The sequence below is a fragment of the Leucopleurus acutus genome, assembly GCF_964270905.1.
Source record: "Leucopleurus acutus genome assembly, chromosome: 11".
Taxonomy (NCBI): domain Eukaryota; kingdom Metazoa; phylum Chordata; class Mammalia; order Artiodactyla; family Delphinidae; genus Leucopleurus; species Leucopleurus acutus.
Genome location: NC_139152.1, coordinates 50,365,558 through 50,388,610, shown reverse-complemented (window position 1 = coordinate 50,388,610; position 23,053 = coordinate 50,365,558). Strand labels below are relative to the sequence as shown.

General features: G+C 35.2%; 1 protein-coding gene across 4 annotated transcripts in view; it reads right to left on the bottom strand.

Moving 5' to 3' along the window:
* Positions 1-23,053, bottom strand: part of USP15 (ubiquitin specific peptidase 15) — a 126,609-nt gene that overhangs the window by 79,016 nt on the left and 24,540 nt on the right. For 3 of the 4 annotated variants that reach the window (XM_082849993.1, XM_082849994.1, XM_082849996.1), the window contains exons 3-4: positions 19,555-19,685; positions 1,980-2,106 (exon numbers count right to left, since the gene is read on the bottom strand). In XM_082849993.1, coding sequence (XP_082706119.1) covers positions 1,980-2,106; positions 19,555-19,685 — 258 coding nt within the window. Of the gene's footprint in view, positions 1-1,979; positions 2,107-17,734; positions 18,092-19,554; positions 19,686-23,053 lie in introns of those variants that run through there. The other variant, XM_082849997.1, reaches the window with a different exon arrangement.

Genomic DNA, 23,053 nt, shown 5'->3' with positions numbered 1-23,053 from the left:
AAAATACCAAACTTTAAAATAACTAGAAAACATTACCTACATCAAGCATTTAAGAGGTAGCTTATTTATATTCCAATTGGCTGAACATTTCAGAAGTTAGTCTCTGAATTAATTTTAATAGGTCATCTTTGTTGGACAGACTTACAGATTCTTAAAGATTCTTATTGTGTACATTTTAATATCATGATTAATGTAATTTTATACATTTAAAACTTTCAGTTCTTAGGATATAGAAATGTTTTACTTTCCTGAATATGTTCCAAAAATCTAGAACTGAAAAAGTTAAGTACTTTATCCATAATAATACTTTATACATAATAATGTAATGAAATGACATTTATATGGAGTTCCTAACATTTTAAGCATTCATTTTAGAAAGATGACTGTGTGAGTTTATTGAAATTGCATCTCAACTTACAAATGCTCTAGGAAAATAAAGAGAGGGAAAATAAAAAATCCATACATAATGTCTGGCAAAAACATTAGGATTAACCAAGCATTAGAAATTGAAGAATGGTACTATTTCATGAAAATTATGAGTTAAAAGCATTTTCCTGCAGTGAAATGGCTATGTGGCGAAAGTCAAATGTGCTTAAGAAATTCAGAAATATTTTTATTTACTTTTAATAAAGTGTACTTAATGACTGGTTCCAACAAGAAAAGCTATATGGTGCTATAATTCATAAATTTTCTAATCTTTCTAAGTTCTACATTAAGTGTTATGTCCTTCTCCAGTGTCCATTTGCACTTTCCAACAAGATCAATGTTATTGCCATTAATCTTCTGTTCCAAAAACTTTATTTGAAAGTAACAACCTTTTATAATTTTTATTTTGAGTTGTGTCTTACCAAAAAGTACTGCAATTCTGTTATTAAATGCATAATCATTTATTTAAAAAACATTTTATTCAATATATTCTTTTTTTAAATTGAAGTATAATTGACATACAACATTGTATTAGTTTTAGGTGTATGACAGAATGGTTCAACATTTGTATACATCACTAAGTGATCACCACAATAAGTGACCATCTGTCACCATACAAAGTTAGAAAAACTTTTTCCTTGTGATGAGAACTTTTAAGATTTACTTTCTTAGCAACTTTCAAATTTGCAATTCAATATTATTGACCATAGTCACCATGCTGTACATTATATCCTCATGACTTACTGGAAGTTTATACCTCTTAATCCCCTTCACCCTATTTCACCCAACCTCCAAGCCCCTCCCATCTGGCAGCCACCAATCTGTTCTCTGAATCTATGAGTTTTATTTTGTTATTCAATACATTCTTGATCTTAAATTAACATGTGGCTTTTAAACAGAATTATAAATTTACATGTATTTAAATATACATTTATATGTATAGATAGGTAAATATATAAAGATATATAAATACATAGAAGGAGTTAGGCACACTTATATTTGATATATAATTCTGTAACCTACTCATTATTAAAAAAAAAATCAGTGAGTCATATTAATGCTAAGCCCGCTGCTGTAAGTAGCTACTTAATTTTGTATTTATAGAGTCCAAAGAATAAACTGTGAGAAAAAAGAAAATAAATGGTCATTTTTCATGCTAAGAATGGTAAATTATCATTATTATTATTGATATATATATTACATTACCCAACAAAGTTTTACCTAAGCAAGTTTTTATTTAAAGTTCTACTTCAATTTATAGTCATGTTACAAACATGATATGTATTTTCAAATGCTAAATTAAAACAATTATTTGATTTTTTTTTAAAAAGTAAAATGGCACAAATATTAAACTCATTTAATAATGTAAAGTAGACCTAGAAATGATAAATAATTCAACTCTAAGCTAAGACATATTGAATGATGCTTGGAAACCTGTAATGTCTAAGGATAAACCCTTAAAATGGTTATCATCTTTGTAGCATATAACAAATAGAATTTTAAATAAATTTCTAATAGCAATGGTTTAACAAAGAAACAGGATCTTGCATTACCTATTGTGTCAGCTTTGCTAAATCTTCGAGTTACAACATTGTTCATGTTTCCATTTTCACAGAGCTTCAATTCTGTGAGATATACTTCTACTTTGCAGTGCTTTACAAACATACCCTGTTCAACCACCTAAAAAACAAAACAAATTGGTTTCAGCTATAGCTTGATATATTTCACTGTTTTGAATAATACATTTCTCTAAAGAGGCTTTAGAAAAAACCTACAGATCTCCAGTGAGAAACTAGTAACTATTAAAACCCATCAGTAAAAAATAATAGATATTGGATAGCTGAAAAAGAAAGGAACATTTTTGGAAATTTTAATATTTAACAGAATGTGAATAATCATGACACAAACATTAACAGACAGTTTAGAAAGGCATTCTACTACTCTATGAAGATACTTTGGTATACTATAAATAATGAATACATTTAGTATTTATGATGAGAAAGTGAATGCAAAGTGTAAATACAGCTCTGATTAAAGATACAGACATACTTTCAGCTTTTAGTACTTGATCTCAAGCAGAAAACCTTTAAAAATTGTAAGTTTTATACAATTTCAGTTAGCAACAGCTATAATATCATTCTATACATTAAAATAAATCTTTTAAAACAATAACTACAAATTACTGTTGCCAAAATATCCAGCTATGCCCTGTAACTGATACGTTAGTTTTCCATCCTAAGATGACTTTGTTTGACCTTTAAATACATACTCAGTAATTCTATGCAACAAATGAAAAAAAAAAAAAGCTGCTAAACATGCAAGCAATAAGGCAGAAAAAGAGAAAATATGTATACATTAGGTTCACCTTATTAATAAGTATATTTCCTTTTGATCTTCTAAAGGTTAACTGTAGGATTTCAGCCATGAACACTGTTTCTGAAAATAGTAATCGGCCTGATATGTGATACATTAGACAAATATGGCAAAAGGGAGGCTCCAAATGACTGTTGTACTCACACGCTTTGCATCAATTCAATAAGGGACTCATAAATTTGTCTTTCACTTGCAGGGAATTGTTTTAGCTCAAAAAGTTCAAATGTAGTTTGTCTAGTATTTAAAATATCCAATCCAATACTAATTTTTATGATACTTTGTCACATATATTCTCCTAATTATACTTGTTACATTCACATTTCTAAAACAACCAACAGCATGCACTTCCCATGTTAACTTAACCCATTTTACAAACTAATATACAACTGTTTAACCCTGAACTAATCAAATTTGTTTTATACTTTATTTGAAGGATTTTGCTTTATGCTTATTTGAAGTTACGAAGGAAGCAAAGGATATTACATCATTTCTAAGATTACTTGAAGCTGTAAAGCTAGGAATCAAATATTCTTATTAATCAGAAATTTCTGCTCTGGGAGTCAATATGTGAGTAAGAATCCTAAAATAATATATCAAGTTAGTTACTAATCATCGGTAGGTTGCCAAAACTGAGGTACCTACAGGTCTCATTTTATTGGCTGGGGGGCGGGTGGGGGGGGGAATGACTAACAATACAGCAGGTAATGGGATAAAGAAACAGGATAAAATAACAAAAAATAAGAAAATCCCTCATTATGATTTATATTGAGGTATATATTTTCTAAGTAAGCATAGTTTTTTAAAAAATGAGAATCTTCATAAAACTAATAGATATTTTCCTGGAAAGAATCTGGTGATTTAACTGTCAGAAACTCACTGTCAACAATGAAAACAAAACATCAGTTCACTATTTCACTATTGTATGTAAGACAGATAACCAACAAGGACCTAAAACAAGGGCACTCTACTCAATATTCTGTGATAACCTATACGATAAAAGAATCTAAAAAAGAACGGATATATGTATAGGTATAACTGAATCACTTTAATGTACACCCGAAACTAACACAACACTGTAAATCAACTATACGCCAATAAAATTTTTAAAAAATCAAGATTATTTCAAAACCCATTCTTTATTGGGATTCAGAATATTTCTCATTTTTCTTCTTTTCTCCAACAGTATCTTACATTGCTAAAACCCTCATTAACATTACTCAGAATACTACTACTGTATTTATAAGATATTTTACTGTTTCCAAAAGTAGTGTATTAAAAAGCAGTTCTTTTAAGGAAGATATGAGTTTGTTCTCAAACAATTTTTATTTGAAAGAACCAGACTGTATGAATGATTAAAGCTTGAATAAAAGAGCATCACAGCAGAGAAAAATAATTAGCATATTTATGTATGTGTCATAATCATATGTATATTACTTGTTCATATATAGCAACTCCTTTATATTTGTTTATATAAAGTATCCTACCTTCATTAAAAATGTTTGTGTTGAAAATAATCATTTAAAATGATGGCTATTAAGACTGTAACAGGAAGAAACAGGCTTAGAAAAAACAGGATACAAAGTTTTACCTAGTTATTATAACTATTAAGATATACATTTGAAATAAGACAGGAAGGTGAATATTCAGAAATAACAGTTATGTTTCAGAATTAGAGGTGACAGCTAAAGTGTTTTTTTCCTAAGTGAATATAATGTTGTTGAAATCTGTGCTTGGATTCTATTAATTCATGGCCACAATGAAGGTCAAGTTTTTTTACTAAGTTAGTTAGGGAAATATGTTTATGCTAAATTAAAATAAATATAATTTCCATTTGTTCATTTTGCTGTGAATATTAGAGAGCATTTTGACTAAAGCTATGAAATATACCTGATAAAGCTAACGTAGTCTACTCTTTATATTGGCATATGACTGCTCCCCCCTTGGAAACAGAAAGTAATTTCTAAAGAAATCTAGTACTTTAAAACAATTTGATAACACTGGGCCTAAAAGACACATTTACTATTTCTGAGGAGTTAGCTACATTCACTTTGGCAGCACTTACTGAGCATCTATGCTTAGCGCTAGAAATACACAGGTGAATTAGACCCAGTCCCTGGAATCAGGGTGAGAACACCCAGTGGTAAAGACAGAGAGGCTAGTAGAGAAAATATAACACAACTATGAATTCACAGGTGTTAACGTATAACAAACAAATCCTACTTGTGATATTTTATACAAATATTTCAAGATATATTTCTTCAGAAACAAGGACACAAACATAACCATAAAATAATTATCACACCTAAAATATTAAAACTAATCCCTTAATATCGAATATTCATTACATTAAAATTAAATTAATTAAAATCATTTTTAATATAGATCCAAATAAAACCCATACACTGCAAATGACTGATAAGTCTCAAGTGTCTTTTTTTTTCAAGTGTCTTTTAACTGAAAAGTTCACCATCAATCTTTTTATTCTTGCAATTTTTAGTAAGACTAGTTCAAAGGGATTGTGAGATATATTCTAAACAAGATGCAAATAATATCTAGTTGCCCCTCTTTTTATGATGTTGGTAGACATTAATTAACCAGCACCTAGACCAGGAGTGGGCTAACTATGATCCACAGGCTAAATCTCGCTCATCATCTATTTTTGTAAATAACATTTTACTGGAACACAGTTATTCCCATTCATTTATGTGTCACCTATGGCTGTTTTTGCACCCAAAACAGCAGAGATGAGTAGTTCCACAGTGACCATTTTGGCCCACAAAGCTGAAAATATTTGCTATCTGGCTTTTTACAGAAAAAGTTTGGTGACCCCCTAACCATCAACTCATTAGGTCTTCTTTAATTTTGCTCAGTAATGTTTCATAATTTTCATTGTAGAGAAGTAATTTTGTAAGGTTTATTTCTATGTACTTTGATCTGTTGTAAACATTATTTTAAAATTCAACTTTATTTGTTGCTGATAAATAACTGGTTTTTCTATATTTACCTTATATCCAACCACCTTGTGAAACTTAATTATTGATTTTAATGGTCTGTTAGTACAACTTTTGGAATTGTCAACATATAAAATCATGTCTTCTAGAACATTACAATTTTATTTCTTTATTTTCAATCCTTATTCTTTGAGTTATTTTCCCTGCATTACCACACTGGCTAAGACCTCTAATATAGTTATCCTTGTCTTGTCCCTGATCGGAGAGGAAGAGCTTTGAATAGTTTACCAATAAGTATGTCTGAAATCGGTTTCTATTTCTAGCTTTTCTTAAAAAAGTCATACATAGATATTGAGTTTTATCAAATGCTTTTTCTGCATCTACTGAGATGGTTTTTCTACTTTACTCAGATAATACAAAAATTATAATAAGTGATTTTCAAAGTAAAACCAAAATTGCATTTGAAAAAATCCAGCCTGGCCATTTTTTAACTCCTTTTTTGCATACTGCTGGGTTTGGCTTGCTAATATTGTATAAATTATTTGGTATTGTGTTACTAAATATTTGGTTGAATATTTACTGGTGATGCCTTCTGGAGCTACAGTTTTCTTTGTGAAAAGATTTTTATTTAATGATTTAATTTCTTTATTCAGATAGGGCAATTGAGATTTTCTATTTATTTCAACACTGTTGTATTTTTCTAGAAATCTGTCCACTTCACCTAAATTTTTAAATTACATAAAATTATTCAAAATTAATCTTTTAAAAAAGTCTTTAGACTCTGCTATGATGTCCCCTTTTCATTCCTAATATAGGTGATTTGGGCCTACTTTCCTTTTATTCCTGATCAATCTTGCCAGGACTCATCTTTATTTTACTGATCTAATTCGAACGTTCTTTATAATGAGCCAACTTTGTTCATTTAATGTAAAAAATTTTTTTCTATTTTATTAATGTCTACTTCATATTATTCTTTTTGTGTGTGTGTGTGGTATGCGGGCCTCTCACTGTTGTGGCCTCTCCCGTTGCAGAGCACAGGCTCCGGACGTGCAGGCTCAGCGGCCATGGCTCACGGGCCCAGCCGCTCCACGGCATGTGGGATCCTCCCGGACCAGGGCATGAACCCGTGTCCCCTGCATCGGCAGGCCGACTCTCAACCACTGCGCCACCAGGGAAGCCCTATTATTTCTTGATTAGGCTTAATTTCCTTTTCTTCTCTTCTTGAGAACAGTCTTTCTTCTTTTTCCAGTATTTACATTTAAGCTATAAAGTTCCTTCTAAGAATGACTTTAGTCATTCTTTTATGATGCATCATTATTACTCAGTTCAAAATGTCTAATTTTACTTTTTATATCCTCTTTGACCTAAGGATTACTTAGAAGTATATTGTTCCATTTCTAGGTAGCTGAGAGACCATCTAGTTGTCTTTCTGTTACAGACTTGTAAATTCCCGAGGACAGAAAATACACTGAATAATTTCTATCATTAGAAATATATTGGAATTTGCTTGATGGCCCAGCATGTGGTTAATTTTGGTAAAACTTCCAGTTACAAAATTTTTGTATTCTGCATTGACTAAGTGCAACGCATGTCAATTAGGTCATGGTGGTTCATCATGTTGTTCAAATCTGCTTCCAAGTTCATTCATGTGTTGTTGGCAGGCCTCCGTTCCTCTCCAGCTGTTGGCAGAGACTTTTAGTTCCTCATCATGTGAGTCTTTCCATAGGCTGCCTGCATAGCATATGGCTTCACTCAGAGTGACTGATCCAAGAGAGAGCCAGAGAGCACTCCAGTATCTTTTACAAACTCAGAAACAACATACTATCACTTCTGCCATATTTTACTGGTCACACAGACCGACTCTGGTATGATGTAGATTACATAAGAGTGTGAATAACAGGAGGTGGCGATAACTTGGGAGCATCTGTGAGGTTGTCTACCACAGTAAAACCTCTGGTACCCAATAAGTCACAGACCCTCCCACCAACATGCAAAATACACTCCACCCCCCACAAAGGCCCTCACTAGTCTCATCCTATTACAGCATCAACTCAAAGTTCAGAAACTTGTCATTTATATCTGACTAAGGTACAGATGAGGATCCTTGAGCATAGTTCCTTAAGCATCTCGGGCATAGTTCCTCTTGATCTACAGGCCTGTGAAATAAAAGAGAAATACTGAAAGTTCCTTGGTTAGGGCTCACTTTTGCCTTGACATGAAAATGACTCTTCATAACATTTGCTTCTGTTTTCTGAGTCATCCTTTTTTTCATGTAAGTTAGCACATGTTTGCAGTTGAGTAAATTCTTAGTCTGATTCCTGCTTGTAGCAATCTGCAAGGGCAAAGGCCTCTTTAATTTTATACTGTCTCTGCAGTCCAAGATGGCAGTGGGTCTTGAAAACACTGTGCGTCTCCAGTGGATCCCACTGGAGTTCAACCTAGTAGGCAAAAGTCACAACCACAAATGTCCTCTAGCTAAGTCCTTTCTACCTTGGGTTTATACTGAGAAGGCTCAGGGACATTGCCCTAAAGCTTCTTAGAAGCCCTACTGTTCCTAGAAGCCACATATTGAAAGACGGTATAAAGTACACCCTGAAATCCTTTAAAGGGCCCTTTTTTCTGAAGAGTATTGTGAGGCACCACCTTCAACTTTTCTGAGGTCTTAACAAAGAAATTTTACAGTCACAACCTTGGCTTCAACTTTAGAACTGCTTTCTTGAGAGTGCCTTGAGTTTGATCTTTGCTTGGAAATATTTCTTAGTTTTAGTGTTGTTTGTCATCTGGAGAGGCTAATTTTCAAAACTAGCAAGTCTTGGCTCTTTTTTATTTAACAGTCCTTTCTTTAGCTTCTCTTTTCTCGTATCTGACTAAAGGCAGCACAAGAAGAAACCCAGCAGTACTTTCAACATTTTGGCAGATCGTTTAGTTCATAAATATATTTTTTATCTTTCAGTTTATTGCAGATTGACACGTTGTTAAACTTTCTGCCACCTTATAACAAAAATCACTGGGTTCCAATAAGATTTTCCTCACTTTCCTTTAAGATCTCACTGGCAGCCTCCTCAAAGTCTAAAATTCTACTACCAATTTATTCAAGGCACGTTAGGCTTTCATTAATACTCTTAAAATTCTTACAGCTTCTATCCACTGCCCAGCTCCAAAGCCACCACCACATCTCAAGTTTTTGTTACGGTTGCATGCAACTTCCAGGAACCAAAATCAGTATTAGCTACCTACTACTGCATAATAAATTACCCCAAGTTGATCAGCTTAACAAAGCAAACATTATCTCACATAGTTTCTGAGGGTCAAGAATCTGGAGCAGCTTAGCTGGACTGTTCCGGTGTGGGGTCTCTCACGAGGTTGTTGTCAAGCTATGGACTGGGACTTCAATTATCTGGAAGCTCAAATGAGACTGCAGGATTCACTTCCAAGCTCTCTCACATCGTTGTTAGCAGGCCTCCATTCCTCTCTATTGGCCAGAGATCTCAATTCCTTAACATGTGAGCCCCTCCATAGGCTGCCTGAATGTGCAGCTGAATTTCCCAGACTGAGAAATGAGAGAGAGCAAGAGGGTGTGTGCACCCAAGATGTAAGCCAAGGTGTCTTTTATAATCTATTCTTTTTTAATAAGGTACAACTGACATATAACATTACATTAGTTTCAGGTGTATAACACAACTATTCAATATTTGTATATATGGTGAAATGATCACCACAGTAAGTCTAGTTAACATCCATCACCCTACATAGTTACACTTTTTTTCCCTGTGATGAGAACTTTTAAGATCTTCTAGAACTCTTGGCAATTTTCAAATATACAATATAATATTTTTAACTATAGTCACCATGCTGTACAAATACATCCCCATAACTTATTTACTTTATAACTGTAAGTTTATCCTTTTGACCTAAAACTTAATCTTGAAAGTGATATACTTTACCATTAATTCTGCTATATGTCACTGGGCACAAAGACCAGTACAATACCAAGATGCTGGTACAAAGTGGATGGGGACTATCCAAGGCTGTGGACATGAGGAGGTGGAGATAATGGGGGTTGTCTTGGGGGCAACTATCTTAACGTATATTCTAATATTCTTATACACTTTAATTTTATACATATTTTCACCCTCATAAGGAATTATTACTATTTTAAACAGCACGCCTTAACATCTATTCACAGTATGTGCTTTTGTCAGTCAACATTTTTTCCTGTGTCTCCAAGATTCCATACGGAGTAATTTTTCATTCTGAAGACTGTTTCGTATTTCCTTTAGTGCAAGTCTGCTGGTAACAAATCCTATCAATTTGTTTATCTGAAAACAGCTTTTGTCACCATTATTCTGAAGGATCTTTTCCTTGGTCATAGAATTCAAGGTTAGCAGTTATTTTCTTTCAGCATGTTGAAGATACACTATTATTTTCTTGGCATTCATTTCTCTTGAGAAATCACTTCTTTGTCTTACCCTTACTTTGAAGGTAATATATCTTTTCTTCTGGCTACTATCAGGAATATCTTTGTTTCTCAACAGTTTTACTGTGTATAGTTTTGTTTGCATTTTTTTCAGCCTGGGATTCACAGCATTTCTTTAATGTGTAGCATGATACCTTTCACCATTTTTGGAAAATTCTCAGCTATTACTTCCAGTATTACTTCTACCCCATTTTGTCTTTCCTTTTCTTTGAGGAGTCCACTTGTATGCTAAGCTTATTCACTGTATTCCATGTGCCCGTCTGCTTTTTTCTTTATTTTCCATTCTTCAGTGTCTTTAAGCTTTGGTCAATATATTTTCTATTGATGTTGTCATTTAGTTTACACATTCTCTCCTTATTTTTAGCCTAGTATTTCACTCAAATAATATGTCCTTAATACTTAATATTTTCATATTATTGTTCAGTTTTAAAATTATATTTGATTCTTCTTTTCAACTATCTTTTATTTTTTTGAACATAACAAGCACAGGATTTTAAGGTTTCTGTCTGATAATTCCATTATCTGGATTACTCACGTGTCTGTTTCTATTACCTATAGTTTCTCCTGGATTTTGGTCCCATTGTACTTCCTTCTCATTTACCTGTTTTGTTTCTGTTTTAAATTGAACGCCTGACATTTTAGGTGAGACACTTTAGTGATGATTTTAGGTCCAGGAAGATGGTTAACTTTGTTTCTACATGACAGTAGGAGCACTACCAATTCCAGATTCCTCAATGCAATCAGAGATTAGTAAAATTCAAAGCTGGGGCTTCCCTGGTGGCGCAGTGGTTGACAGTCCGCCTGCCGATGCAGGGGACACGGGTTCGTGCCCCGGTCCAGGGAGATCCCACATGCCGAGGAGTGGCTGCGCCCGTGAGCCATGGCCGCTGAGCCTGTGCGTCCGGAGCCTGTGCTCCGCAACGGGTGAGACTGCAACAGAGGAAAGCCCGTGTACTGCAAAAAAACAAAAAAAAAACAAAGCTGGGCTTCAGACTCTAAAAACCAGTCTATTCTTTTAAGTAAGTTCTACTGGCATAAGAGTCTGTTCTTTGAGTTCACTGGCATCAGAAATATATCAAACATGGAAATTCCCAGACTCACTGATTTAATTTTGGAGGACGACACTTTTTAATAAGTACTCTACATAATTTTATACACACTAAAGTTTTTTTTCTTTTTACATCTTTATTGGCGTATAATTGCTTTACAATGGTGTGTTAGTTTCTGCTTTATAACAAAGTGAATCAGTTATACATATACATATGTTACTATATCTCTTACCTCTTGCGTCTCTCTCGTTCCCACCCTCCCAATCCCACCCCTCTAGGTGGTCACAAAGCACCGAGCTGATCTCCCTGTGCTATGTGGCTGCTTCCCACTAGCTATCTATTTTATGTTTGGTAGTGTATATATGTCCATGCCACTCTCTCACTTTGTCACAGCTTACCCTTCCCCCTCCCCATATCCTCAAGTCCATTCTCTAGTAGGTCTGTGTCTTTATTCCTGTCTTGCCCCTAGGTTCTTCTTCACATTTTTTTTTTTTAGATTCCATATATATGTGTTAGCATATAGTATTTGTCTTTCTCTTTCTGACTTACTTTTCTCTGTATGACAGACTCTAGGTCCACCTACCTCATTACAAATAGCTCAATTTCGTTTCTTTTTATGGCTGAGTAATATTCCATTGTATATATGTGCCACATCTTCTTTATCCATTCATCCAATGATGGACACTTACGTGGCTTCCATCTCCTGGCTATTGTAAATAGAGCTGCAATGAACATTGTGGTACATGAATCTTTCTGAATTATGGTTTTCTCAGGGTATATGCCCAGTAGTGGGATTGCTGGGTCATGTGGTAGTTCTATTTGTAGTTTTTTAAGGAACCTCCATACTGTTCTCCATAGTGGCTGTACCAATTCACATTCCCACCAGCAGTGCAAGAGTGTTCCCTTTTCTCCACACCCTCTCCAGCATTTATTGTTTCTAGATTTTTTGATGATGGCCATTCTGACTGGTGTGAGATGATATCTCACTGTAGTTTTGATTTGCATTTCTCTAATGATTAATGATGTTGAGCATTCTTTTTTGTTTTTTTGTTTGTTTGTTTGTTTGTTTTTGCGGTATGCGGGCCTCTCACTATTGTGGCCTCTCCCGCTGCGGAGCACAGGCTCCGGACGCGCAGGCTCAGCGACCATGGCTCACGGGCCTAGCCGCTCCGCGGCATGTGGGATCCTCCTGGACCGGGGCACGAACCCATGTCCCCTGCATCGGCAGGCGGACTCTCAACCACTGCGCCACCAGGGAAGCCCCTGAGCATTCTTTCATGTGTTTGTTGGCAGTCTATATATCTACTTTGAAGAAATCTCTATTTAGGTCTTCTGCCCATTTTTGGATTGGGTTGTTTTTTTGTTATTGAGCTGCATGAGCTGCTTGTAAATTTTGGAGATTAATCCTTGGTCAGCTGCTGCATTTGCAAATATTTTCTCCCATTCTGAGGGTTGTCTTTTGGTCTTGTTTATGGTTTCCTTTGCTGTGCAAAAGCTTTCAAGTTTCATTAGGTCCCATTTATTTTTGTTTTTATTTCCATTTCTCTAGGAGGTGGGTCAGAAAGGATCTTGCTGTGATTTATGTCATAGAGTGTTCTGCCTATGCTTTCCTCTAAGAGTTTGATAGTTTCTGGCCTGACATTTAGGTCTTTAATCCATTTTGAGCTTATTTTTGTGTATGGTGTAGGGAGTGATCTAATCTCATACTTTTACATGTAGGTGTCCAGTTTTCCCAGCACCACTTATTGAAGATGCTGTCCTTTCTCCACTGTACATTCCTGCCTCCTTTATCAAAGATAAGGTGACCATATGTGTGTGGGTTTATCTCTGGGCTTTCTATCCTGTTCCATTGATCTATCTTTCTGTTTTTGTGCCAGTACCATACTGTCTTGATTACTGTAGCTTTGTAGTATAGTCTGAAGTCAGGGAGCCTGATTCCTCCAGCTCCGTTTTTCGTTCTCAAGATTGCTTTGGCTATTAGGAGTCTTTTGTGTTTCCATACAAATTGTGCAATTTTTTGTTCTAGATCTGTGAAAAATGCCAGTGGTAGTTTGATAGGGATTGCATTGAATCTGTGGATTGCTTTGGGTAGTAGAGTCATTTTCACAATGTTGATTCTTCCAATCCAAGAACATGGTATATCTCTCCATCTATTTGTATCACCTTTAATTTCTTTCAGCAGTGTCTTATACTTTTCTGCATACAGGTCTTTTGTCTCCTTAGGTAGGTTTATTCCTAGATATTTTATTCTTTTTGTTACAATGGTAAATGGGAGTGCTTTCCTGATTTCACTTTCAGATTTTTCATCATTAGTGTATAGGAATGCCAGAGATTTCTGTGCATTTATTTTGTATCCTGCTACTTTACCAAATTCATTGATTAGCTCTAACAGTTTTCTGGTACCATCTTTAGGATTCTCTATGTATAGTATCATGTCATCTGTAAACAGTGACAACTTTACTTCTTCTTTTCCGATTTGGATTCCTTTTATTTCCTTTTCTTCTCTGATTGCTGTGGCCAAAACTTCCAAAACTATGTTGAATAAGAGTAGTGAGAGTGGGCAACTTTGTCTTTTTCCTGATCTTAGTGGAAATGCTTTCAGTTTTTCACCATTGAGGATGATGTTGGCTGTGGCTTTGTCATATATGGCCTTTATTATGTTGAGGAAAGTTCCCTCTATGCCTACTTTCTGCAGGGTTTTTATCACAAATGGGTGTTGAATTTTGTCAAAAGCTTTCTCTGCATCTACTGAGATGACCATATGGTTTTTCTCCTTCAATTTGTTAATATGGTGTATCACATTGATTGATTTGCATATGTTGAAGAAACCTTGCATTCCTGGAATAAACTCCACTTGATCATGGTGTATGATCCTTTTAATGTGCTGTTGGATTCTGTTGGCTAGTATTTTGTTGAGGATATTTGCATCTATGTTCATCAGTGATATTGGCCTGTAGTTTTCTTTCTTTGTGACATCCTTGTCTGGTTTTGGTATCAGGGTGATGGTGGCCTCGTAGAATGAGTTGGGGAGTGTTTCTTCCTCTGCTATATTTTGGAAGAGCTTGAGAAGGATAGGTGTTAGCTCTTCTGTGAATGTTTGATAGAATTCGCCTGTGAAGCCATATGGTCCTGGGCTTTTGTTTGTTGGAAGACTTTTAATCACAGTTTCAATTTCAGTGCTTGCGATTGGTCTTTTCATATTATCTATTTCTTCCTGATTTAGTCTTGGCAGGTTGTACATTTCTAAGAATTTGTCCAATATTCCAGGTTGCCCATTTTATTGGCATAGAGTTGCTTGTAGTAATCTCTCATGGTCCTTCGTATTTCTGCAGTGTCAGTTGTTACTTCTTTTTTACTTCTTATTCTATTGATCTGAGTCTTCTCCTTTTTTTCTTGATGAGTCTGGCTAATGGTTTATCAATTTTGTTTATCTTCTCATAAGAACCAGCTTTTAGTTTTATTGATCTTTGCTATCATTTCTTTCATTTTTCTTTTATTTCTGATCTTTATCATTTCTTTCCTTCTGCTAACTTTGGGGTTTTTTGTTCTTCTTTCTGTAATTGGTTTAGGTGCAAGATTAGGTTGTTTATTCGAGATGTTTCCTGTTTATTAAGGTAGGATTGTATTGCTATAAACTTCCCTCTTAGAACTGCCTTTGCTGCATCCCATAGGTTTTGGGTAGTCATGTCTGCATTGTCATTTGTTTCTAGGTATTTTTAAATTTCCTCTTTGATTTCTTTAGTGATTACTTCGTTATTAAGTGGTATATTGTTTACCTTCCATGTGTTTGTATTTTTTACAAATCTTTTCCTGTAATTGATATCTAGTCTCATAGCGTTGTGGTTGGAAAAGATACTTGATACAATTTCAATCTTCTTAAATTTACCAAGGCTTGATTTGTGACCCAAGATATGATCTATCCTGGAGAATGTTCCATGAGCACTTGAGAAAATGTGTATTCTGTTGTTTTTGACGGAATGTCCTATAAATACCAATTAAGTCTATCTTGTTTAATGTATCATTTAAAGCTTGCGTTTCCTTATTTATTTTCATTTTGGATGATCTGTGCATTGGCGAAAGTGGGGTGTTAAAGTCCCCTACTGTGAATGTGTTACTGTTGATTTCCCCTTTTATGGCTGTTAGCATTTGCCTTATGTATTGAGGTGCTCCTATGTTGAGTGCATAAATATTTACAATTGTTATATCTTCTTCTTGGATCGATCCCTGGATCATTATGTAGTGTCCTTCTTTGTCTCTTCTAATAGTCTTTATTTTAAAGTCTATTTTGTCTGATATGAGAATTGCTACTCCAGCTTTCTTTTGGTTTCCATTTCCATGGAATATCTTTTTCTATCCCCTCACTTTCAGTCTGTATGTATCCCTAGGTCTGAAGTGGGTCTCTTGTAGACAGCATATGTATGGGTCTTGTTTTTGTATCCATTCAGCCACTCTGTGTCTTTTGGTGGGAGCATTTAATCCATTTACATTTGAGGTAATTGTCGATATGTATGTTCCTATTCCCATTTTCTTAACTGCTTTTGGTTTGTTATTGTAGGTCTTTTCCTTCTCTTGTGTTTCTTGCTTAGAGAAGATCTTTTACATTTTTGTTAAAGCTGGGTTGGTGGTGCAGAACTTTCTCAGCTTTTGCTTGTCTGTAAAGTTTTTAATTTCTCCATCAAATCTGAATGAGATCCTTGCTGGGTAGAGTAATCTTGGTTGTATGTTTTTCTCCTTCATCACTTTAAATGTGGCCTGCCAGTCCCTTCTGGCTTGCAGAGATTCTGCTGAAAGATCAGCTGTTAACCTTATGGGGATTCCCTTGTATGTTATTTGTTGTTTTTCGCTTGCTGTTTTTAATATGTTTTCTTTGTATTTAATTTTTGACAGTTTGATTAATGTGTCTTGGTGTGTTTCTCCTTGGATTTATCCTGTATGGGACTCTCTGTGCTTCCTGGACTTGATTAACTATTTCCTTTCCCATATTAGGGAAGTTTTCAACTATCATCTCTTCAAATATTTTCTCAGTCCCTTTCTTTTTCTCTTCTTCTTCTGGAACCCCTATAATTCGAATGTTGGTGCGTTTGATGTTGTCCCAGAGGTCTCTGAGACCGTCCCCAGTTCTTTTCATTCTTTTTTCTTTATTCTGCTCTCCAGTAGTTATTTCCACTATTTTATCTTCCAGGTCACTTAACCGTTCTTCTGCCTCAGTTATTCTGCTATTGATCCCTTCTAGAGTATTTTTAATTTCATTTATTGTGTTGTTCATCGTTGCTTGTTTCATCTTTAGTTCTTCTAGGTCCTTGTTAAACGTTTCTTGCATTTTGTCTATTGTATTTCCAAGATTTTGGATCATCTTTACTATCATTATTCTGAATTCTTTTTCAGGTAGACTGTCTATTTCTTTGTTAGGTCTGGTGAGTTTTTATCTTGCTCCTTCATCTGCTGTGTGATTTCCTGTCTTCTCACTTTGCTTCTCTTACTGTGTTTGGGGTCTCCTTTTAGCAGGCTGCAGGTTCGTAGTTCCCGTTGTTTTTGGTGTCTGTCCCCAGTGGCTAAAGTTGGTTCAGTGGGTTGTGTTGGCTTCCTGGTGGAGGGGACTAGTGCCTGTGTTCTGGTGGATAAGACTGGATCTTGTCTTTCTGGTAGGCAGGTCCACATCTGGTGGTGTGTTTTGGGGTGTCTGTGGCCTTATTATGATTTTAGGCAGTCTCTCTGCTAATGGGTGGGGTTGTGTTCCTGCCTTGCTAATTGTTTGCTATAGGGTGTCCAGCACTGTAGCTTGCTGGTCGTTGAGTGAAGCTGGGTGTTGGTGTTGAGATGGAGATCTCTGGGAAATTTTCGCCGTTTGATATTATGTGGAGCTGGGAGGTCTCTTGTGGACCAGTGTCCTGAAGTTGGCTCTCCCACCTCAGAGGCACAGCACTGACTCCTGGCTGCAGCACCAAGAGCCTTTCATCCACACGGGTCACAATAAAAGGGAGAAAACGTAGAAAGTAAGAAAGAAAGAAAGAGGATAAAATAAAATAAAATAAAGTAAGGTAAAATAATATAAAGTTATTAAAATAAAAAATTATTAAGAAAAAATGTTTTTTAAAAAGTAAAAAAAACAAAACACGGATGGATAGAACCCTAGGACAAATAGTGAAAGCAAAGGTATACAGACAAAATGTCACACAGAGGCATACACATACACACTCACAAAAAGAGGAAAAGAGGAAAAAAAATCATAAATCTTGCTCTCAACGTCCACCTCCTCAATTTGGGATGATTTGTTGTCTGTTTATGTATTCTACAGATGCAGGGTACATCAAGTTGATTGTGTATATTTAACCCTCTGCTCCTGAGGCTGCTGGGAGAGATTTCCCTTTCTCTTCTTTGCTCGCACAGCTCCTGGGGCTCAGCTTTGGATTTGGCCCTGCCTCTGCGTGTAAGAGGGCGTCTGTTCTTCGCTCAGACAGGACGGGGTTAAAGGAGCCGCTGATTCGGGGGCTCCGGCTCACTCAGGCCGGGGGGAGGGAGGGGTATGGAGTGTGGGGCGAGCCTGCGGCGGCAGAGGACAGTGTGACGTTGCACCAGCCTGAGGCGCGCCGTGCGTTCTCCCGGGGAAGTTGTCCCTGGATCCCAGGACCCTGGCAGTGGCGGGCTGCACAGGCTCCCCGGAAGGGAGGTGTGGAGAGTGACCTGTGCTCGCACATAGGCTTCTTGGTGGCGGCAGCAGCAGCCTTAGCGTCTCATGCCCGTCTCTGGGGTCCGCGCTGTTAGCCGCGGCTTGCGCCCGTCTCTGGAGCTCCTTTAAGCAGCGCTCTTAATCCCCTCTCCTCGCGCACCAGGAAACAAAGAGGGAAGAAACCACACTAAAGTTTGCAAATTATTTTACAAGTTGAGTCAATTCTAACTATCTTATTAAAAATAAATATATAGTCTCCTAACAGACTTCTTAAACTTTTTTTTTCTCCCTGTATGAATTCTTCATGATTCTTTATCTTCTTTAACTTGCTTATCAGACACAGATTTCAAGAAATGCCAGTAAGCCCTCTTTCAAGAAGAAATGCAAATGGAGTCCACAGTTGACCTGTTTACTGTACTATATGATATGCTACACTTATTAAGAAAAAAAAAAGTATGTCATTCAGGTTGAATTAATACAGTTTAACACATTTGAAGATACTCCAGACATATTACAGATTTTCCTTTATCCCAGGAATGAAGGTCTTCTTCTACATAGTTTTACAGCTGAGTAGTTTATCCTTCAAATAGTCAAAACACCCAATTCTCCAGCAATTATAGATAGAAATGATAGGCCATTACATATATATATAAATATATATAATTTATGGCTAGCATTCTTAGAAGATATGAATCTTAACTTTGAAATGGCTATAAGGAAAGACTGAGTGAAGTTAAGAAACAGAATTAAACTACACTAAACTAAATCAAAGGCACATTCACATTCTATTTAGAAAACGAAATTCAATTCTATACCTAAACCATAGATACACAAATATTAACTGTTAATATATTAACTTTGTAGGATCAGTTGCAAATAAATCCAAATATGGTTTGGACTATCAGAGGTTTATACCCTTGTGTTACATAATTCGGGTTTTTAATCGTTTTTATGTAGAAATAAAAAATCAGATAAATAATTCTGCTCCACCCAAATACACTATCAAATACTTGTGTAAGGCTGACAGATCTACTTTAAGCAGTTGGTATTATTTTACTATGGTGATACTGATATTTTCATAAATGAATTTTTAGTTAATCAAAAAATTTAAAAAGTGGGTCATTTTTAATTTTTCTAGACTGTAACTGTAAAACTTAAAATAGGGATAAGAAAAATATCTGCATTTTCAAGTTTTAAGAAAATTGTATGCTGTAAAATATTTCTTCTACTTTTAGTTTCTTCATTATTTAAAAAAATTTTTTCTTTTTAATCAGAAAAAAAAAGTCAGAGTCAGCCTACTTAAGTACGTAAACTCATGTGGCTTTCTGAAAGACCCTGCACCTCTCTACCTCTGTCCTCATTTCCTCATCTATAAAATGGGGATAATACTTACCTCAGAATTTTTTATGAGGATTAAACTAGTTAATAATGTATATGATGTGCTTATAACAGTGGCTAGCATATAGTAAACCCTCTATGTGTGTTAGTGTACAGTAACATTCTGATGGTCTTTTTCTCCAAGATAATTGAGGAGGCTTCATTAGTCACTGAAATTAACAAGAAAATGTGAACTAAGAAAAATATTTCTATTCAGTTATTCTTAATATGTACCTTCCGTGCTATTGGTTCCTGACCTTCCATCAATGTATACCAGCTGACAAGTTTATTCCAGCCCTCAGTTGGCAACAGTATGTAATCCAATTCATCAATAAGATGCTCCTTAAGTGACTGGGCATCACCATCTACAAAAGGAAAAATAAACTCAATACATAAAAAGAAACAATACTACATAACTCTAAATACTTTGGTTGTACACATTAAAAATTACTTAAATTCATGGAGACTAACTCAGGTATTTAAATAATGAGTTTTGAAGAAAGCTCTGAAGAGGTTCACATCTAAGTCTACATATTCCAAAATAAACTGTTGCTTTACAAAGTTTCAATGTGTACCAGGCAACCAACAGTGTTAAAAAAATAATTTTTCTTTTATTGGGCTCTTAAAAAAAATACTAAAGTGTAACTGTTAGCCAAAGGATCTGAATGAAGACTGTTTCCCAAATATTTTAAGTATCAGAGATTCCTCACATGGTAATAGTGATCATTCTAGCATTAGCTGATGAAGGAAATTCAGAAGCAAATCAATAACCTTTAACAATGATGCCAAAGCACATGGGCTGGGAACCATGACGGAAATTACAAAAGGGCATCTCATTACTCCAGAGGGCCCATGACCTAGATTCCTCCACAGATCTAAAGTAGAGGTAGTTGTTCAGATATGGTTCTAATTCTATGATCCATTTTCAAAATTCCAGTTGAACTAGAAATGTAGTATAGGACAGGCCAGAGATAGATATCTATTTTAGATCAAAAAATATATTCAAGGAAATTGAGTAACTTGCCCCAAATCATTCAGAAAATTGCAGGTACTATGAAAGGTATTATTATGGAAAACCCTTTTACCTCAGTTGATTTTCAGAACAATATTATGAAGTAGATAGCTACATTTTACTTAGTAAATAGATTCAGATATTGATTAACTTGCCCAAGTTCACATATAGAAAACTGTAGAGACTGGACTCAAACATGTATCTGTTTATGCTAATATCCATTTTCTTTCCACTATAACAGACTACTTTGAAGTAAATTTAGGAAAAGAAAAAAAGTTTAAAAATTAAGATTTCTATGCTATTCTCCACAATAATTCAAGATTTTGAGTAAATGATTTTATTATGTAACAGAATCCAAATAGTAATTTATATCTAGTGGATAAAATAAAATGATCAATTTTTGGATCATTTTTTTAGGAGGAGAACACCCCTAAACACAGAACCCCTAATTTTTGTTACTTCTGTGCTTATTGATATAAAATTGATATACAACAAACTGTTGCAGATTTAAGGTGTAAAATTTGATAAGTTCTGACATATCACTACAAGTGTGTAACCATCATCACCAAAACAATGAAGAGATCTATCAGTATCCCCCCCACACCAAAGGTTTCCCTGTAGCGCTTTTTTGTAATCTCTTCTTGTCCGTCCAGGTCTACTGTCCCGTCCCCTGAAAACCACTTATCTGTACTTTGCAAGTGTAGACTAATTTGCATTTTCTACAATACTATATAAAAAATAGTATGTACTGCTTTGTTTGGCTTCATTTGTGCTGCATCATTATCTTGAAATCCGTCCATGTTTTTATATATCAATAGTTCATTCCTTTTAATTGCTGAGTAGGATTTCATTATATGGGTATTCTATAATTTGTTTATCCATTCAGCTGTTGATGGGCATTTTGGATTGTTTCTAATTTTCTCTACTACAAATAACAGTGATGTGATCACTCATGTACAAGTTTTCATATGTAGAATGGTTGGTTCCTATGGTAAATGTATGTTTAGCTTTTTAAGAAATTACAAGACTACTTCATTCCCAAAAACAGTGTATGAAAGTTCTACTTGCTCCACATCCTTGTCAATACTTGGTATGGGCTCATCTTTTAAATTTTAATCATTTTAACACATGTATAGTAGGACCTCACTGTGGTTTTAATCTTCATTTTTCTAATGACAATTGACGTTGAGTATATTTACACGTGCTTTTTTTCCTTTAAATTTTTATTTATTTTTGGCTGTGCGTGGGCTTTCTCTAGTTGAGGCGAGCCAGGGCTACTCTTCATTGTGGTGTGTGGGTTTCTCATTGCGGTGGCTTCTCTTGTTGTGGAGCACGGGCTCTAGGTGTGCAGGCTTCAGTAGTTGTGGCACACAGGCTCAGCAGTTGCAGCTTGCGGGCTCTAGAGTGCAAGCTCAGTAGTTGTGGCACACGGGTTTAGTTGCTCCATGGCATGTGGGATCTTCCTGGACCAGGAATCGAACCTGTGTCACCTGCATTGGCAGGCAGATTCTTATCCACTGCGCCACCAGGGAAGTCCCACATGTGCTTTTTGAAAACACTATCTTCTTTGGTGAGGCATCTGTTCAAACCTTTTGTCTACTTTTTCCACTGGGCTTTATGGAATTGCTTATTCTGCATATAAATATTTTTATCAGCTAGGTGATTTGCAAATATTTTCTCCCACATTGTGCTTTATTGTTTCATTCTCTGAACAGTGTCATTTGAAGCGTTTGTTAATGATGAAATACAAGCCAACAATTTTTTTCTTTTATCAACTGTGCTTTTTAAATTCATATTTAAGAAAACTTTGCCTAACACAGTGTCACAAAATTTTTCTCCTATTTTTTTTATAGTTTTGGTTTTTACATATAGCTCTACGGTCTGTTTTGAGTTAATTTTGTATATGGTGCCAGGTATAGATCAAAGTTCACCTGTTTCTGGCAAATAGATAATGCTCAAGCAGCATTTGTTTAAAAGCCTATCTTCTCTCCACTGAATTCTCCTTACAACTTTCTGTAAAATCAATTGGCCATATATATGTGTGGATCTACTTATGGATTCTCTAATCTGTTCAACTGATTCTTACCTCACACCATATACAAATATTAACTTAAAATTGATCAAAGACATAAATATAACAGCCAAAACTATAAAACTCTTAGAAAAAAACATAAGTTTTTTCTGATCTTGGATTAGGTGATGCTTTCTGACACCCAAATCACAAGCAACCAAATGAAAAAAACAGATAAATTGGACTTCGTCAAAATTAATTTGCACTTTAGAGGCACCATCAAGAAAGTAAAAGACAATCCACAGGTTAGGAGACAATTTTTGGAAATCATATGTCTGATAAGGGACTAGTATTCAGAATACATAAACAACTCTTAGAACATAATAAGTAGACAAATAACCCAATTAAAAAATGGGCACAGGATCTGAATAGACATTTCTCCAAAAAAGATATAAGCAGCACAGACAAGATACTTAACATCATTAATCACTAGGGAAATACAAATCAAAATAACAATAGATACCACTTCATACGCATTAGGATGGCTACAATAAACGAACAATGACAAGCGTTGGCATGATGTGGAGAAACTGGTACCCTACTTCTTGCTGGTGGGAATGTAAAATGGTGCAACTATTTTGGAAAAGTCTAGCAATTCTTCAAATAGTTAAACACAGAGTTACTATATGACCTAGTAATCCCATGCTTAG